Source organism: Amblyomma maculatum, chromosome 4 (assembly GCF_055883805.1).
Source record: "Amblyomma maculatum isolate TAMU_Amacu chromosome 4, ASM5588380v1, whole genome shotgun sequence".
NCBI lineage: Eukaryota > Metazoa > Arthropoda > Arachnida > Ixodida > Ixodidae > Amblyomma > Amblyomma maculatum.
This window is the reverse complement of record NC_139347.1, coordinates 11,765,183-11,784,739: the sequence shown is the minus strand read 5'-3', so window position 1 is coordinate 11,784,739 and position 19,557 is coordinate 11,765,183. Positions and strand designations below refer to the sequence as shown.

The following is a 19,557-nucleotide window of genomic DNA, read 5'->3' as shown; positions in this document are numbered from 1 at the left end:
ACCTGCAAATAGGTGATGATAATACGTATGCTTTGCACGTCTAATCTCGGCACTGAGTTTATTTCGTGTCTTTTTGAATTCCTTCAAAGCCTCTGGCGAACGCGTGCTCAGGAACGAATTGTACAAGCGGTTTTTACGCCTTATCATTATCATGTGACATCGCGTGATCCAAGACTTTGTAATTTTCTTACAGCGTGTGCCTCTCTTGAAAGGGGAATTTTGTTCTTATAAGCGCACAAATGTTTCAATAAAAGCGGAATATGCACCGACTCCGTTTTTTTTTTTTAAATAAAAGACCAGTCATGCGCAGAGGTGGGCAACCTCATGAGGTTTCGACCTCATGAGGTCGACCTCAACCTCAAAATGACCTCAACCTCACGGAGTGAGGTGAGGTTGAGGTGAGGTCGGTGACAGCTCGAAATTGTTTGAGTGAGGTCACGAAATTGGACCTCAACCTCACGCGTGAGTTTGAGGTTGAGTGAGGTCGTCATTGTGTGAGGTCGAAATTGTGAGTTCCAGGCTTTTTGCTGTTGCCGCGGCTTTCTTCGAAGAGCGCTCCTTTTGACGTGGAGCTCGAGCGTACTGCCTGCGGTGTGCCCGCCGACTCTCGGTGTTTGGTAACCCCCCGTTCGGACGACCGGATGCCGCAGCCCCTGCCCAGCTTTCGGCATTCCACCGTAATGTCCGCAGCCCGAGGACGCTTCCCTCTGATCTTCTTGAAAGGAGATTTTTTTTTTTTTTTTACTTCACGAACTACTCATGCCCCCCGCCCGCCACCCCCGTTTCCTCTGACTTGTTTGTGCCGATGCTTGCCGCAGGCTCAAACACCCAGGAGCGCGCAAAGCACGTAACTCAAGTTGACCCGCGGTGCTTTTGTCGGATGCCGCAAAGAAACAAGCAAACTAAAAAGCGAAGCAAATTGTCTTTGCGCAGACGGTGCAGAGCAGAGCTGTTTGTCGTGTGCATGCCCGTTTCAAGGCGCTAACGTCACGGCTGCTGCCTTACATTCGATCCCGCTGTACATTACACGGAAACTTAACAGAAAATGGTGCAGCGGAATTGTTAGAGGACGTGATACTGACAAATAAAAAAAAGGAAAACCTGAACAAACCAGGAAAACCGGCCCAATACCATCTAAGCATTTTATTGAAGCCCTCCCTTTCGAATTGTACGTCATTGTTCTACATTCCGGTCCTGTAAATTTATATTCTTGTATTCTCCAGAACAACCTCTCTTTGGTTTTTTGCTGCTTGTTTCTTCTAACAGATTCACAGGTGGCCCCGAACAACTGCAATGGGATGAAAGTGCTAGCGGTCCTTACATACCCAATATAGCGGTAAAGAGGATGAAACGAACGGCACAGCTTATAAGGCGCAGCTGGTATACAGGAAAGAAGCCTGCGCATGTTAGCTATTTGCCGAGATAGAAGAGACGAAAAATTATATGGGGCTTGCATACAGTAAAGCCCAATGAAAAAAAAAAATAATTTCGCTCCATTAAGGCCCTTCTATTCTAGTGAAATTCTAGTGAAATCAAGCAATGCAGGAGGAAGGAGGAGAGTAAGGGATTCTTAACTTCATAATATCAGGTTTCCCTTGAAATCTCTTATTCAGGCGCAGAAAAAAAAAAAAAAAAAAGAAAGAGAGGAAAGCGTTCTCCTACATGTTTTTATGAGCTAGAAAGTATTGAGATGGTTTCCGGCTCGACATTTTGGTGTCTAGACGGACGAATTGGTATGGCGAACTGAGCGTGTCTCTTTTGTGCTCCCGTCTGCTCGAGGCGGACAAATCAATCGGATGAAAATTTTTGTGGCGAGATGTCGGAATAATTTTTTTAGACATTTGTTGTTTTTTTTCTTTAAAATTTAGATATACGTGAATGAAGCCAATTACATGCTATCATTGAGGAATGCAGTACTAAGTCGATGTCTCAAACTTTCTATACGCTCTGGGAAGCACAGTTCACTTCTGTTTTTAGTGTGCGACATTTGTTATTACTTTCGTCAACATGGTATTTCTTTATATATATTTTCTTGTATGTCAATTAAGTTCGTACACTGCCGAAAAGAGAACAGGCTTCTTCCATCACATTAGGCTCTTTCTTTGGCATCTTTTCAGAGGCCTATAGCACAACCCTCCTTTCCACTTACCGGCGCGGTCATTTAGTTTTTTTCTTTTCTTTTGCAAGTATTGGAAAGCGCGATCTAGTCTGAAAGCGGAGCTGGCACACATACGCCACTGCCTTTTGGTGTGTATTGGTGACAGTTCGGCATTCACTGCATGAGCAAAACCAAATGCCATGCTGACGGACGGCGAAGGGAGGAGCGCGTGTACAGCAGGGGGCACGGTGCCTCCGGGCTGCTTGCTCGCCTCGTTACTGTTGTTCTTGTCTTTATTTTACGTTTATGTGCTGTAACTATACGACACTAACGGGGAAACGGTTTCTCTGGATTCACGTACGGTGCATGCGGCGAAGCAGCTTCGGAGACACCACCGTGCAATTTATTAGTTCAGTCTTCAAAGGAAAACAAGTAAATACCACAAAGAAGCTCATCTCAGAATTGTTGGCGAAATGACATCCAGTATTCAGTTCGGACGTGCAAGTATTTATATAGTGTTTTTTTTTTTTTTATTTTAGGCGGGTGGGAGTTGGACATTTTGCTCCGGCGAAATTTGACGGGCGAGCCGATGTTCGCGACAGCAAAGTGGTTCACGTTTAACCCTCTTTCCTAGCAGTTCCGACCCTTGTAATTTTAATGTAAGCGTGGTGTTCAAAGAAGCAATTCCGCCAATTCTTGCAATACGCCACGGGATCATGATTATAAACAAACGCCCAGGAGTCGCCGGTTGGGACCTCATAAGATAAACAGCATTCGTTTTCGAAATTTTCTGAAGGTTTATTCGGCGTTGGCCGAGTTTTATGATTAATTGATGTTTGCTGTCTTTTCCTCTTTTGTTTGTTTTGTTGGGGATTTAGTATTCACAAGTCGTTTCATGAGTGACTATTATAGAAAATTTGTGCCCCGTTAAATGACATCCGTTAATATGGAGGACCCGAATTATGGACAGTTTTCTGGGGGCGAAGATTTTTCAATGTATTTATGCCTCGTTAATATAGAAATTCGCTCTCTGAACAATGGACAGGGGATGAATGCACACAGCCTATTCGGCCTATGTATTTTTGTCTCGCTAATTGGACATCGTTTGAAAAAAGCAGGGGAGTCCGCACGCAAGTTAAAGAAGGGTGCGCAGGCCGGGAACCTATGCGACAGCCGATACGGTCGGATACCTGAACGAGTCCTGTGGAGTTGGAAAGAACCAAAGCGGGCGTGTCGTCGTTTTAAGAGGGCGGGGGGGGGGGGGGGGGGGGGGGGAGGGGGGCGCAAGCGCGGAAAGGAAGGGAGGAGGAGGAGAAAAGGAGGGTGGATGGCAGGGATCGTACACAGCAAACCGAGGGTCAGCTAACTAAGAAAGACCTCAAAAGGAGGGAACCGGGAGATTTCTGGGTGCAGCGGCAGCGCTGCAACTAGAAGCCGCAGTCGGGAAAATAGCAACATGTGGTCGCAATAAATTCTGCTGAACGTGAACAGAAGAGAGGCCGGTAAAAACGTAAGAAAGAAATAATAAGAAGAAAGACAAGCGCCAAAATTGGGGGTGGAAACTGAAGTTTTTCTATCCCAGAACACAAAGTGTGTTCCACGAAGCCGTTAACGATTTTCGGTCAGGGTTAAGACACACTCACGAAGTAGGCGACAAAAGAAAGGCGACGAGCACGCAACCGGGACCGGGCGTCCCGTCCTGGACGCCCTTCCTTCTCATGCTCCTGGTTTTCGTCACTGTTGCGCTACAGAACTACCTCATTTTGCGCCACAGCGATCCGCATGTCGGTTTCGCCTTGAGTCAACGACGCGGCCTTGACAAGGTCTGAGCTCTTCGTAGTCGGCTAGCCGTCGTTCTAAACTGTACTTCAGCTTGCAGTGTTTGTTTTATGGGAACATATAAAAACGGCGCAGGAAAGGGCTGTTCGATAGCCCTCTGTATAGTAGCCTGCCAACTTGACTCCCTCGCTTCCTTACAGAAACAGTACAAGGCAAGAAAGAGAATCAGAATAACGGAAAGTCAGGGAGGTTAACTAGGGAAAAAGAGTGCAAGGAAGCAGGAGCCTGTAACCCGAAGCTTTAGTCTGACTTTTGGCATGGCGGGAGTTAAACGCAAAAGAATGGAGCTGAACTTAGGCGCGAAGCGGGAAATCTGTGAATACAAGCGGCAAAAAGCCATCTCAGTCAATCCAAGCCGTGAAAGACTGGACCCAAGTTCAACTAGGCCTCAGCCTCGCCAGGTCGACGGTATACCATCTATATATACTACAGGACTCCGATAAATGGCTCAACGTCGGCATCGCAGCGAAAGCCACAGTCCGACAGCGCCCAGCCCAGTTCGAAGAAATATGGAGTCAGCCTTGTTAATGTGGTTCAGGAATGTGTACGCGAATGGTGCTGTCGTGAGCGACGAAATGCTTCAAGAGAAGGCTCGCTGCCTCGGCAACATTATGGGTGCTTCTCTTCCTCCGTCTTGATAGGTTTTACCTGTGATGACTTACGGAATTTTTGTTCAGTAAAACAGGGAGATGTTTACTGAGAAATATTATTCTACGCTATGTCTAGGCGTAACTAACTTCAGCAACTCAAGAGGATGGCTGACAAGGTTTATGAACAGACATGACGTTTCAGGTCGACGGATTTATGGAGAAGAGTGTAGCATCGACATCTCGGCTGTGTTTATATACCCAAATTAATTAAAACAGCAGCCATTAATTATAAATTTTTTTCTCAATTATATACTTTTCGTTTTTATTCATGACTCGTTAATATGGATGACTCGCTTTATGGAAAGTTTTGGTCGGAAACCAAAGTGTCCATACTAACGAGGCACGACTGTATTCCTATTTTTTTTTTCCTAATTTAATGTATTCTGTCGCAAAACAATGTACAGTGTATTAGAAAAAAGCTCGGCAATCATCAATTTTTTTTTTCGAATTAAGAAAAAGAGCAAGGATGGAAGCTTGGGCGAGTTGGTGTCGGTTTTCTTGCCTCATAGCACTAAACAGACAGGGACACAGCCAGACATACGGGACGGGCGATAAAAAAAAAAAAAGAAAAAAAAAAAAAAAAAACGCCCGTCCCGCGTGTCTCGCTGTGTCCCTGTCTGTTTAGCGCTATGTGGCAAGAAAAGCAAAAGAGCATATCGTCATTGTCGTCACTAGGGTCAACAGCATTTGTCTTTTCAGTTTATAGTAAGAACTGGCTTGTTTTATTTCTAATACGAATCTTATTCACGTGGGTCAGATGGGATAAACTCTTTGTATTGCATTATGGGCGTATGCGTATTAACGTGGTACCCATGTAGGCTTTAGATTGAAACCGACCACAAAAGGATAGGCGAGGAGGGGGAGAGGATTGCCACTTTAGTGCAGAGTTGGACATGTAGTGTCCGGAGTTTTTCTGCTTTTATCCGGGATAATAATTGTTATATAAAATTAGGAGCAAAATACAGCCTTCATACGACAAAATTCTGGCTAGCCTATATACCCTAGGATTACCGAGAAGTGTATATTTGCTTTAAGTTACGGTTTAATTCAATGATTATTATTATTTTTTTTTTGAGGTCGAGTGCCTGACCTCAACCTCACATTTTGAGTTTGAGGTGAGGTTGAGTGATGTCGCCAATGGTCACCTGAAAAGTGAGGTGAGGTCGCCTGGGGGACCTCAACCTCAATTGATGAGGTTGAGGTTGAGTGAGGTCGCCAAATATTTTTTGAGTTTGAGGTGAGGTCGAGGTTTTTGAGGTCAAATGCCCACCTCTGGTCATGCGCACTTATTTGGTTTTTAAATGACTCCATTGCATCAGTTGTGATACACTGAAATAGAAAAGAATCGCGCACTGTCATACTCTCGTTTGTTGTCTTGGAATAAAACGCAAACACGGGGCAGTGGTCGCTTACCTCACATGCAATTGTATCGGCACGGTGGATAGTTGTTTCAATGTTAGTAATAATAAGATCTAGTGCTGATGTACTTGACAACGTAAAGCGAGTGGCTGTACAAATTATGTTGGTAAAGCCAGTTAAGGATAGTCTAGCAGCGAAATCGAAAGCTGTGTTCCTGTTTTCTAAAATATCAATGTTAAAATCCCCAGAACATGTTAGTTTAATTTTGGTTTCAGACACATATTCCAACAATGCTCGAAAAACCCAAGAAAGCACGGCACATTGCCACTGGGAGGGCAGTAAACAACAGAGAGCATTTCATCCTTGCTTCGTAACACAAAATTTTCATGTCTGCAGTCACTTTGCTATATTCAGGCAAAATTTCATAATTCTTAGACACAGCTGTATAGATTGCAGTACCACCACCTCTTCGATCTGTACGGTTAAGAAGCAAAACCTCTGTACCCATGCATGTTAAGGGTATTACAGCCCTCGTAGTACCATGTTTCAGTCAACATAATTGTATTAAATTTAAAACTAAATTGATATAAAAAGCTACTGATGGCGTCATCCTTGGTTATTGCCGAGCGAGTGTTCATATGTAGGACAGACGCACTCTGCAAAGAGGGCCGGAAAACGGATTCAGGTAGCGCAAATGCTTGATAGTCCATGGCTAATGTTTTTTTTTTTTTTTGCAAGTCAGGTTATCTTAGAAAGGTCGTGTTCTTCGGCAATCTGTATTGTCTTTGAGGTCTCTGTCTGCTTTGTGAATATTTTTCCATTGAACAACCATACTGATTTCCATTTATGCTCTGTGCTCCTCTTATTGGCCAATCCGAGAAGCCGTTTAAGTGCGGGGTAAAGATGCTCATTTACATATATAGATGCTCAATTATTGTCAGAGTTATTGACACCTATATCTGAGTTCGTGAGCCTTGCTTTTTTTGCTTTCCTGAGTGCCTCATCGCGCTTTGTGCGTGATTCAAACTGCTTTATTATGCTTGACTTGTCTGGGTTGCGAGTAGTGCACACGGTGGCAAACTTCAATATTAGCAGGTGTGATTGGGAATTCGATTGCGCTGCCTATTTTGCATTCAATGTCCAGAACACTTCCGTTTTCGATACATTAGATTTCAACGTTTAAGTTCCTCGAACATTGTTCTAAGTTCACAATTCTCTTTTCGTATTCCTCTGCCTTACTTTCAAGATGATCCCGCTGCACGAAGTGCTTGGTTTTCATTCTGTAGGGCTGTATTTTTAAGGAGCAATAAAGCAGATACTAAATACATTTACACTAGTGAGCTAACATAACATATAGAATATATGTACTGGTTAACTAGAAAACAGCCCTTCTGTACCGATGCATTTCTCTCGCCTTTTAAAACGTTTCAGTGCCAAGAGCACCAACCAGTTAAGGTTACAATTGTTTACAGCACAATGGTTCATTGAGGATCGAACGAACATTGTCAGTCGAAAGCGCCGAAACACACCAAATTGCCGAATGAGAGCATTCACACGCGAAACTAAATGTGTTCTTGTAGCAGATTTGCCCTGCGTTGTCCCACTTTCTCGCAACCAATTCCATGCGTTGAAATCACATGAAGCAGCCTGAGGCTTAGTATTCTCCCATTCTCAATAGCCGTAGAGCCGGACCAATTCGGCGTATTAAAAATAACGCGGGGTTTGGTAACTTTTCGGGCGATTTGAATGCGGAAAGATTTTGGGCATTTCATTTGAGATTTCCTGAAAACTGTGGCTACTATTTCAGCACAAAAGAGATGTTTTCAATTCTTCTCAGGGCTTTTTCTATGGTTGCTATTTCTGCCATTTCTCTTCAGTGACCGTTTATGTTAAGCACCCACTTAAAAGGACACAAACCAGTAGGTTGTCAAAGACGAGCCTTCAACCACAGATCTCCATCGGCAATTTGTAGGCGGCCTTCTGATAACATTCTCCTGCGGGAATAGTTTTGCTTCGCTGCCAAAATGAGGTAACGCAGAGTAGGGCATAACCCCGGCTTGACGCTTGGCCAGCGTCACGACGCTTTAAACCGTCATTTGCCGACATCTTAATAAAATTATTCATACATACCTACTTAAATATGCGACTCAACTGACTGTCTGGTGTAACTCGTCGTTCTAATCTCCAATAAATATTTCGTACGCATCGTTCGTGGCTACCATATGAGTTAGGAGATGACAGCTGATGTTGCGGATGTTTACCTCTCCTGTAGCTCTGTTTTGCTTTGTTTCATGCCAAAATGGCCCCGACGCCAAACATTGGCCTTAAGAATGTCAGTAAAAAGATGACTCAAATCAAATTTCGGATTTTTGTAGACTTTCTTTTGCCTCCACCTGGTTGTAATCGGCACTGGGTTCTTTAAAGCGGGCACAAGTTTTAATATTGAAAGTGTACGGTGATGCACAATCAGAGGTAGTACAGCCTAAGAGTCACCAGGCTGCATTTTCATAGTCCAGATAATATTCGGTTTCATCTGTTTTACACACCTAGTTTGCATGGAGAAGACCATTTTTCAAATGATGTTTATAAACACAAATTTTCTCTTATCAAAACACAGCACAGAAGCAATGAATGTATGAACAGATACGCACTTTTCGCACTTGCAGTTTTTTCTATTCACTCTCAAAAATGCATTACAAAGGCGTTACAGGGTAGCCCTAAAAACATTGTATGAGCATAGGACAAACTTTAAAAGCAGTGTTTTCCTACGAGTCGTATATAAGTAGACAACCGCAGTTTAAAATATTCGACAGTTAACTCAAAAAAATTTTGTGTTGGCTGCTTGTCATGTAATTTAAATTACATAGCTCTGCCTGAATACCACAGAGCAGTTTGGTGCCTGTTTGTATTTCTCATGCACACGAGAAATTGCTCCACGCTTCGTTTGCTTTTTACTTTGAAGGCTGCTTAGTTTATAATATTTATGGGATAGTCTGTAATGCAGCTGAGAAGAGACTTATTTCTCCTGGCGAAAAATCTAATTATTCTCGGATTAGGTAAGTTCCGTTAATGATAATCGCACCATTCCTGTTTTTAATCTACTGTCGAGGAAAAGTACTGTCGCCTAATTACAATTTAAGGAACAGTGGCGGGAAATCCAATTTAAGCTTAATTTTAAGATATCCTGCGCTCGACAAAACAAGGTAAAAGTATTTATCTTTGTTACAAAGCCGAAAGATTGCAACGGTAATGAACACAGTGAGACTTCTAAGGTGAGATTCTTTCTTAGGGCTTGGGATACCTTTATACAGTAATTAAATTTTCGAGCGTTGGTTTTCTTAACCCTCAATTATTCATACCCAGGCGGCTACAGATTACTCTGTTTCACCATATTATGTCCATCCACTATTTTCGTTATGTTTTTGGACGTCTTAAATCTTTATTCACAAAACAAATATTGCGTCAGCAAGTCATAGAGGAAGATTTTCCTGCCAATATCAAGAAAGGAAATTACACTTGAAAGTGCAGATAATGGTAAATCACAAACACTAAGAAAACTGTTAGGTGACAAATTATTCATAATGCAAAATAAATGTTGAGACTCTGCAGTGGAATGAAGCCTCAGCACGGATATACCTCCAAAGTAAAAGCCTTTGTCTAGCATCAAACATATTAATGTGAGCTTGGCCTCAAGCAAGGGCACTGTTATTTTCGTTAAAATTATCTTGGAAGTAAGTGACCGCATTGTCTTTGCGCTGCATAATTTCTCGTTCGAGGAATGACTTAAAGATGTCATGAGTACTTGACATTTCGCAAGAACTCTAGCCGCCTGGGTCGACACTCTTGATGAGAATAAAACGTGTTAAAATTGTAAGAAAATGTCTCAGATCAACTACTTTGGAAGCGCGTTTATAACTTTGTTTTACATACACACATGCAGTACGTCCAGTATCATGGTCTAAGCTTGAACTGAAGCTTCGAGGGTGACAACCAAGCCACCGACCAAAATGAACAACGAAAAGCAAATGTAGAAGACAGAATGTGCGTGGAAGGCTTTATGTCGTACATAGATAAGACATTGTTTAACATAGAGGCCCATAAAAAGTAAATATCATACATAGGGCGCTGATAGCAAACATGCGCGAATGTAAGTCTATCTTTACTTCATGAAATAACTCCCATATTTGAATGCAAGAAGAAGCTGCGCCACCAGGTTGCTAATTCGTTACAATTTCTGTCTTTCTGGACTGACGATCAAGATAGCGGAGAGTAGCGCACCACTTATCACCTCTCTCCTGTTGACCTACGTAGTGCACTGGTGCACCTGGTGCACGCATCGGCTCGCGTGTGACCTAGTGCTGGAAAGGTAGGAGTCGGCGACCAGCCGGTTGAGGATCGCCTCTTATTTAATGCGATAGCATTACTACATAGTGGTTTCACCGCGCTAACACATAGAACGACAAGGTGAAACCGCTATGGATAACCAACTAGGTCCAATTCCCGCCATTATAGCATTACTTCGCTATATTCACAGATTTCTGTCCGCAGACCGTGTCCGCAGGCCGTGTCCGCAGGCCGCGTCCGCAGACTGCGTCCGCAGGTCGCGTCCGCAAAATCGTGTCCACAGCAGTTGCGAGTAACTGAGAAGCGGTAGAGGTTAATGAGTGGTGTCCAATCGATAGGGGGTGAGGTAATGTTTCTGGCGAAAAAGTAATTAGGCCAATAAGTTAATAAGGTAATAATTTACAGGCAAAAAATGAAAACGTTAAGGTTAAAATGGTCTCAGTAGACAATGGCTTGGAGGCACATTTGAGTGTATCAATTACTGAAATAGTAAATAAATCAGTCAATTAAATAAAATCAGTCAAGAATGTGACGTCACGCAACCTGAAGTTGAGCCAAAAAAGGGCACAGAAAGGAATTGGCGCGGAATTTCATAGTACCGAAGACTAAAGTAGTTAATTAAGGCAGTCAACTAGAGGGACGTTAAGGATGTGACATCACGCAACCGGAAGTAGAGCCGAAAAAGGGCATAGGAGGGATTAGCGCGCGATTTGACAATATCAAAGAAAATGAATAAAAAAGAAGTGAAAAAAATGTGACGTATATGAAGTGACGTCACGCAGCCGGAAGTAGATTCCAGAAAAGGGCATAGGAAGGGATTGGCGCGCAATTTGCAAAATCGTGTCCGCAGCACTTGTGAGTAATTGAGAAGTCGTAGAGGGTAATGAGTGGTGTCAATCAATAGAGGGTGACGTAATGTTGTGCGCAAAAAAATAATTAGGCCGAACAGGTTTATTAGGTAATTATTAAAGGTCCACGGAAACGGCCCCCAAGAAACCACTGATAAACGTGTTCAGTGTGTAGAACACATCCTTTTGAGCATTAACGCAAAGTATAACTCCTTGGAACAAAGCCAGCGATTTATTATTAATTTTTAAAAACTGCGTTTTTTGAAATTCGCGGGCAGAGGGAATGTCGTTTGGCGGTGTCGCATGGAACTATTTCCTAATCCCGTGACGTCACGGGTCGGTTGACTGGCAAGGCTTGCTAGAAGCTGCCATTCGCTGCAGTCACTGCAACCATGACGTCACGAACACACTTCCGGTAGCTGCGAAAGTCGTCTGCTCGTGCCCTGCTCGAACTCTGTGCGGGCTGTTACAGCTCGCCGCCCTTATCGGTTAGGTGGCCATTGCCCATTAAGTGCAACAACCGAAGCGACGCAGGGATCGGCAGAACGAAGCTGCATTTACAAATACCTTATTTATATAACGTGGTTTCAGGAGTATCGGAGTGTCGTCCGACGAGGCGTCAACAGCACGGTCAAGCACCGCACAATGGCAGCACCTCCTTAACCGCCGTAAACATCGCCGCTGTGGCCCCTCCTCATGCATACCGTTCGCGAACCACACGGCGGATCGTTAGCACCGATGTCCGAAATAAAGCGTGCTAAAATTTGTTGGCGTCTGGAATATTGAGCCGAATATCAAGTATGAAGCCCTCGTAAGGATCGCTGACCAGCAGCAAATTGCTGGTAAGAGCGATAGCCGTGATACAAGCTAGTTTCTGCACAAGCCAGCTGCCGCTGGTGCATTTCGGCTGATCCGATCTGCTCGTACTAGCTCTGCGATTAATGCGTCGGCAGAGTTAATCCTATAATTATTTTACTATTGCAGGATAGGAATCACTATAAGGCAGTTTCATAAGTAGACGATTTACGACAGCGTTGATCATGTTCCAAAGCGTCGACCGCCTCGGCTTCGAAGCGAAACAATAGGCCTAGCGACGATAGGGACGGTCACGCACGCCGCCGGCGTTCGCCGCGCTCGCACGTTCCACCCCCGCGGTAATTGTGTAACGTACCTCAGCCTGCTCGCGGCATCCCGTGCTGCAAGCGTTGCAAACTCTTGTACTTTCATAGCTAAGGCCGCGTATTTTTTGGCGTTCTGCTCAGCAACAAGCCGTTCAAACGATACTGTAGGCACGACAAGGCTTCAGTACGCAGTCGCTGCGCTGTCGGCCGTAATCGAAGACGTCGGGCGGCACCATAATCTATACATCGATCTGTAAACGTGATACAGTGGGCAAATGAATAACTGTGAAGCAGGCCCGCTCGTACGTTTCGCGCACTCGGGCGCCGACGAGTAGCTTCCGTCAACAGACGCCGTCATAACCTCGGTTAACGACGCAAACCGAGGTCGTCAAGCTCGGTTTGCGGTAACCACGGTTAGTGGTGCAACCATGGTTTGGTCCGCCGTGTAACATAGGATAACCACGGGTTCGCGGTTACACTAACCGTCGCTGCGCGAACTGGCGAACTCCTCAGGTTTGTGCAAGCGAGGACGGGATGGCGGAGTACGCCCGCAAGCGAGCGCGCGGCAACCGGAAGTTCGTCGAAGTGACGTATGTCTGGGCGGAGCTTTGAACTTGCTTGTATTCTTTGTTTTTTTATGGCTCCCTTCGGCGTACGAGCTGAGAGGAAAAATTGGAAGGGTCATTTTTAATCGCCGATATCTCTGGTGTTGCAAAAGCTAGATCGAAATTTTTTGCGGGAGAATGATGGGTGGTTCAATAACTATCAGTGTTATGGCGTTGTTTACCCTTCTTGGTGACCCCTTTCTGGGGACCTTTAAGAGACAACAAATGAAAAAGTAAAGTCGAAATTGGTTTCATTAGCAAATGGCTTGGCGCCACATTTGAATGTACATCGAGTGGCAAAGAAAGCACAGGTATCTCAGGAAAAAGTCGACCAAAAATGGGAATCATATCGACAAAAGAAACTTGAGGTACAGGCCCTGGTCCAAAGCAAAATAAAACAGTGCACTGATCGCTGGATGGCTGACATACACGATGCCTCTAGAGGCGGAGCAAGAAAATTCTGGAATCATATAAGCTGGCTAGGGAAAAAGAATCAAAGAAAGCAAGATTGGATTCAAGATAACGAGGAAAATTGTTTAAAGGGAGACAACGCAGTGAACTACATTAATTTGCAGCAATACGGACAGTGAGGGTACCTGGTTACTTTGTTTAAGTGAACGGGAGTCTTACAATCCTGGTCTCAAAATAATTATCAGGTATTTTATTAAGCTTACCTCAGAGCGTTTGAACCACTCTTTCGTGTGTGCTGTTAAGCGGTGGGTGATAAGGAGGATATACAGGTATGCTGGCGAGGCGGAAAAGTTTATTCTGTACTGGACCGTCTACTAGCCCCGCGGCTATCGGTCCAAATATTCTTATGTATTTCGTTTTATACAAATAAAGATCACTTTGATTGATTGATTGATTGATTGATTGATTGATTGATTGATTGATTGATTGATTGATTGATAAAAATAAAAGCCGGTGTACCATTTACAAATTGCGGAATTCTCGTAAATATAGCAGAATTAAACAAATTAATTCAAGCGTCGTTTCTTTCGCGCATACCTAGAAACAAATCGATAATATTGATTTTTTGAACCATAGTTTTTAAAATAAAGAATAGCCAGTCTAGCTATATGGAATGCATAATGTGTTTTGTAGTTGCTTTAAAATAAACCAATTTCAGATAGACTGATTCTCACAGCAATAATATTAACTAGCTGCAAAACGTTTCATCCAATCAATGAACAATTTCAAAGCTGTTGTTTGGTGCAGTTTTGCCCCTTAAATGTCCACAGTTTTCTGAAATAAACTTGAGTGGTTAGTGGAATTTCGTCATAAACTTCCCGCACTATTCATTTGCGCTATGTTGCGAAGACGATCTGTGAATGAGCACGTACGGACATGGTCAATTAATATACGGACGTCTGTGGCCACAGCTGACCGCTAGAAGCGATTACCCCCATAATGTCTCGCAAGAAAGTATATCTTCATAGCTGAAATTGCGCAAATACAGCATTTCTGTATTTTGTGATGATCGTTTAATTTAACGGTAATAGAGATAATTATCCTCCATAGCCCGTTTGTGTCATCTACCGGACGGAGGCCTGTCCCTCCAAGCTATATTAAGTTTGTTGGAAAATCCTGACCAAGGTAAGGCTTCGTTGCTTCCCCCTTTTTTTTTTTTTTGCCGAGACCCGTGAAACCTCCATTCCGATTAGTCTAATTGCAGCTGCACTAATATAGAGCACTGCAAAATGATTTGCTTCCACTTGTATGAAACGAAGTATCAATAATCAGAGACCATTTTGCATCACTCACGACGTTACTCAGAAGCAAACAGCAATACCATCCTATAGATCCTTCTATGGAATAGTGTTAAAGCCGACGCTCGGGTTATCGAGGCATCTAGTTTGTTCCATTCTCAGACGGCGACAGGAGATAACGAATGCTTAAATACATATCTTAGTTTTTATACTGCTAGCACCTGCTAATATTAAGAAACGTTTTCTTTCCTCCAGACTCCAATTGGCGCGCATCTTGAACTTTAAGGTCGCACCAAGAGTCGGTGCGAACCCAAGAAAACTGATCGGATCGGCATCGATTCGCTTTGTCGTAAAACAAGAACAGCAATATGAATAAACTTAGTAGCATGGTGTGCACCAAACTCTGATCAGAAGGTCGCGATAGCGATGAACCTACATGAAACAAAAACAGCGTAGCTTCTTTCAGCTCGCTCTATTGCTATGCCATTCTTTTTTCGCACACAGTGACTAGGCCGCTATGTGTATACTTTCGTCACGAGGCAGGCTGACATCATCCGAAGTTTCCCGGAATCCAACGGTGTCACTTTTTTCGATTACCTTTACTATACGAACTGCTGCGTTTGTCTACACCGATTCTGCACAGATAAAGTGTACGTGTTCGGCAGCTTCAAGCACGCTGTCTTCTGGTACTACCTACTCCTGTCGAAGGTGATCGTGTGGATAGCGGACAGGCACGTCCGGAGCCCGGAATCGATCATTCCGTTCCCTTCCCGGATTCCCTTCTCTACCGGACTCACTGTGGTGGTAACCACTGCACTGTGTTTCGTGCGCTCGATTCTGTCGCTTAGACCAACACTGATCAATTTGGCCACGCCATCAAGCAAGGAGCACGTCCGCACTTGCTCAATGTCTGCCTATCTGCTTTTTTTGTGCGGGGACTGTGCGCTCATTCTTTTTGCTTACGTACCATAGCGTTCACGAATATACTTTTAGTATCGGATGCCGAAAAGTTTTCTCCTTGCCTCTATACAGAAGAACTGATCACGCGAGCACCTGTTTTAAAGGTGGCACTTGACAGACAGGGTAATGCACTAGGCTGCTTCTTGATCTCGATCTTAGGTTCACAGCATGCCGAATCGATCGCGATCGGGGCGGGAGGGCAGCGTCTAGGTCGTCATAATGCCGTAATCTGTCCGTACATGCCAACCGGAATCCACCCGTTCTTTCTTTTGTTTTGGTCTATGCGCTTACAAATTGTGCACCACCACAGCTGCATAAGCAGTGAGGGTAATCGAGCGACCCTTTGCATGCTTCCTCGTTGGTGCGTGGTGTGTAAATTTTATATTAAATACATTTGGTCATAATATTAGCAGAATTGATATGCTTGTGAAACATAGCATACCACAAGAGTCTACACCTCTGATAAGAAGAAAAAAGGGGGAAATTTTTCAACGTCCTGTCATCTAAGTAGCAGACCGATTAAGCATCACAAGCTATATCCGGCTTCCGTATACATTTCTCCAATATTATTTCCTCTTAAATGTATTGTGTATAGGAATATCAGTGAGGCGCCGTTGAAATTTATTCACGTTGAAAACAAGAGAGATCTTAAGAAAGTTATAATAAAGTTCCCTGTAATATATACACAGGAACACGCCGGCTTTTGAAAGCTTCGACATGCTGTTTTGCCGCCAAAGAATGTTCGGATTTAAGACGTTGCCAAAAATAGAGAGGTTGGTGCAGAGTGTGGTGATCGCTGGCATGTGCGCTCAAGCTTTATATAAGTGTTAATGAATTCATGTATAGTAATGTATCTGGTCGAGTACTGTAACTCAAAACAGGTTTCTAAAGCCATCGCAATGTCAATGTAAGAATTATTAACTGTTCCTCAAACGTTTAGTGCTAAAGCATCACTTTGCGAAGCCCCTGTTGAACTCAGCGAAAAGCATATATAAACATAGCTAATCGTCGCGTGTGGTAAGGTGAAGCACACCTTCGTACTGTGGATTGCATTCCATCGTCTCTATTAGCTCCTACCTCAGAGCAGAAGCTTGTGCACGTCTCTTTACTGAAACAGTTTACGTAGGAATGTTAAAGCTCTATTATTGCCTTTTTATCATTACAAGGAAATATTTTGGTGGCCTTTCTTCCGTTACATTTTAAAACTTTTAAACAATGGGCTTTGTTGTAAAATATCTAGTTATTGGTTTCAGTTATTTCGGGCCGCTTAAATGGGTATCGCTAACAAAAGGCCCACCGTTCAAACCTTAAGCGGTCTCTTTCAGAAACTAAATCTTGCGAAAATAGGTTGACAGTATCAAGAGACCCAGAAGTGTCAGTTTTGTTCCTGAGTGCTTTGCTGAGGGCTTTTGAGGAACTCTGAAACCGTTTTGGTGATGAAAACACACGTTTTGTTAATTTTTAACGCGATTACTATTACAGAGCTTCTGAAAAATTTCATTAACTCATAGCACGCCAGCTTGACGAATTATGCTTCATTTTCAGTTACTTGTGGTTCTTTCCGTGAACTGGTCTCTTTAATATTGTCCACTCAGAGCACAGCCGGTACTCGCGGTGTGAAATGCGCAACCATTATGCAGAAACTCAAAAACGCTTCACCTGCTTACGTCAGCAATCTGACACCCGCTGAGAATAGCGCTCCATACCAATAGGTTTTCTGAGAATTGTCTTTTGCTTCATGTTTGTTTATTTCTTTTTTTTTTTGGAAAATGAAGGCGTTTTCATTCAGCTGATAAGTAGATGTAAAGCAAGCGACAATGGTGAAGACAAGAGTGCTTTTCAGCTCATTAAGATATGTACTTGCAAGATAGCAAGTAGTCGCCATTCGCCACAAGTTGGTTGTTATTTGCATTCATTCTCTGATTTAGTTTGAACATTGTTTCCAGAGCGGCGTCCGCATTAGTTCATCAATGTAGCTTTTGCTTTCTACCCTCTTGGGTACGAAGCGCCTTTAACATCGTACGTCGCAGAAATAGGCAGCGAAACCTAATGTATTCAATGCTCTTTCCTGCTAAACAATGTTCACCAGGACGCTGCTGTTTTCTGGTACATTCCCAGTGTGTATTGAATGGCTGCAGTGCTCAGCTTGCCACTTCCATCTGTCAGCAGGGTTTCACCAATACCCACTCTACTTCTACGAGGATCACACTCTGCTCTTTTTACTCTGTCTGCGAGGCATAACTATACAGTCGCGGACACAAGACCCAGTGCCGTTGACCGATAAAGTCCCCAATTTTTTGCACGCGCCAAGTGATTACTCTTTGCCCAGCATCCTATTTTATCGCTCTATTTAAATACGTTACACCGGTGAGAAGCTGAGTTTTTATCGCGAAGCAGTATTTCGAACCTGATCGGTCGCTTGTTATGCAGCAAACGCTGTTTTAGGCAATTCAACCCCGACGGCTACCGCCTCCCATCACAGCGGCAGTTGCCGCATGTGAGTACAAAGTAAGTCCAAGGAGAAACATTGACCATGGACTATGAACTATGAGACATTTGGCTGCCTCCGCAGCCGTCGACGATGGAACTGCGCGGGACACGGCATAGCGCGTGAGATAATCAGTCGCTATCATTATGTATTTGCTGGCGGACTGCGACGTGAGAAATGAGCCCACAAATGCCATTCCGATTGTGTGGAACAGAACCTCGGAAATTAGATTGGCTGGAGAAGACCCGCCGTACACGTGGGCGGTGTCTTTTGCCTTTGACACTCCCGAAAAGTTATTGTGCACTGACGCGCATACTTAGCCAGTTTCGGCCACTAATACTTCTCTCGGACTCGTGATAGTGTTCAGCTATAAACCAGACGACCAGATGTAGGATCGTCATGGCAAGCTTCTGTGATCTCGCTGAAAAGGTCTTCAAGCTCAACAAGCAGCAACAATTTCTGGTTGCTGATAATGTTCTTATTGTGCAGCACGCTGTTCCTAACCTCGAAAGTGTCTATAATATGCAGAAAAATACGGCGTAATCCATTTTCACCTCCTTTGAGGTTCGCCATCAGCTGATGAAGCTGTGGACCATGCCTTTGTCGAATTGCCATATTTGCCGTGTTTAATAGTGCAATGCAGCTGTCCGCGTCGTCACCTTTGCCTGCTGGCGCCAGCTCAACGGGGTCTCGGGACAAGCAATCACACTCATGGTGTTTTCGGCCGGAATTATATACGCTAGGGACATCATACGGCCGCAGTCTAAGGCTCCATTGAGCAAGCCTCTCCACGAGATCCTTGAGGTCGGCAAGCTAGCATAGCGAGAAGTGAAAATATAAATACATATATATTGTAAAGACAGGCTTGGCGGACCAGATTCATTGGATACTTGAAGCCCGGGCCCCACACCGAAGCGAATCACACTAAGCGATGACGATGGGAATTTACAAGAGAGAAGAATGAAGATAAAACAGCACGTGCACCCGTGTGAACGATGAAGCGGCATACAGCGCTCAAACTATTTCCCCCACGGTAGTTGAAGCGGCCAGTCTGGCCACAAGTAGTCCGCGGCATTGCGCCGAATAAAACGCTTCATGCATGAAACCTATACAACTTAAGTTCCATGGTAACGGCTGTCCAAAGGATGATAAACAGGAGAGACGCGATAGTTGACCGGGAAGGTTTGCCCAAGAACTGAGTACGGACCAATAAAACGGCGCTGGAATTTGTCACAATGCCCAGGAGTGCGTAATGGTGTCCAAAGTAACACCTTGTCGCCGGGATGGTACGAAACTTGGCGATGAGTAGCATCGCAGCGACACTAGTGGTCTTCCTGATTGGCTTCAGTATTGAGGCGACCAAGCCGGAGACATCTGGCCACTTGGGAAATGAACTGGCCAGGAAGAGACGATGAGGAGCTGGCAGGTGTAGAAAGGAAAGATAGCATCAAGAAGGGTAGCGGGAGAATGGCCGTAAACGAGGAAAAATGGGGTATAACCTGTAGTCCGCTGTACAGCCCTGTTGTAAGCACACGT

The 19,557-nt window shown here is 44.1% G+C and overlaps 1 protein-coding gene across 1 annotated transcript in view; it reads left to right on the top strand.

Moving 5' to 3' along the window:
* The window catches only part of LOC146190302 (uncharacterized), a 66,612-nt gene extending 47,769 nt beyond the window's left edge, over positions 1-18,843 (top strand). Inside the window, exons 12-14 of the mRNA XM_084599766.1 lie at positions 15,217-15,304; positions 17,979-18,030; positions 18,655-18,843. Of these exons, the coding sequence (XP_084455892.1) occupies positions 15,217-15,304; positions 17,979-18,030; positions 18,655-18,843 (329 nt within the window). The remainder of the gene's footprint in view (positions 1-15,216; positions 15,305-17,978; positions 18,031-18,654) is intronic.
* The last annotated feature ends 714 nt before the right edge of the window (positions 18,844-19,557 follow it).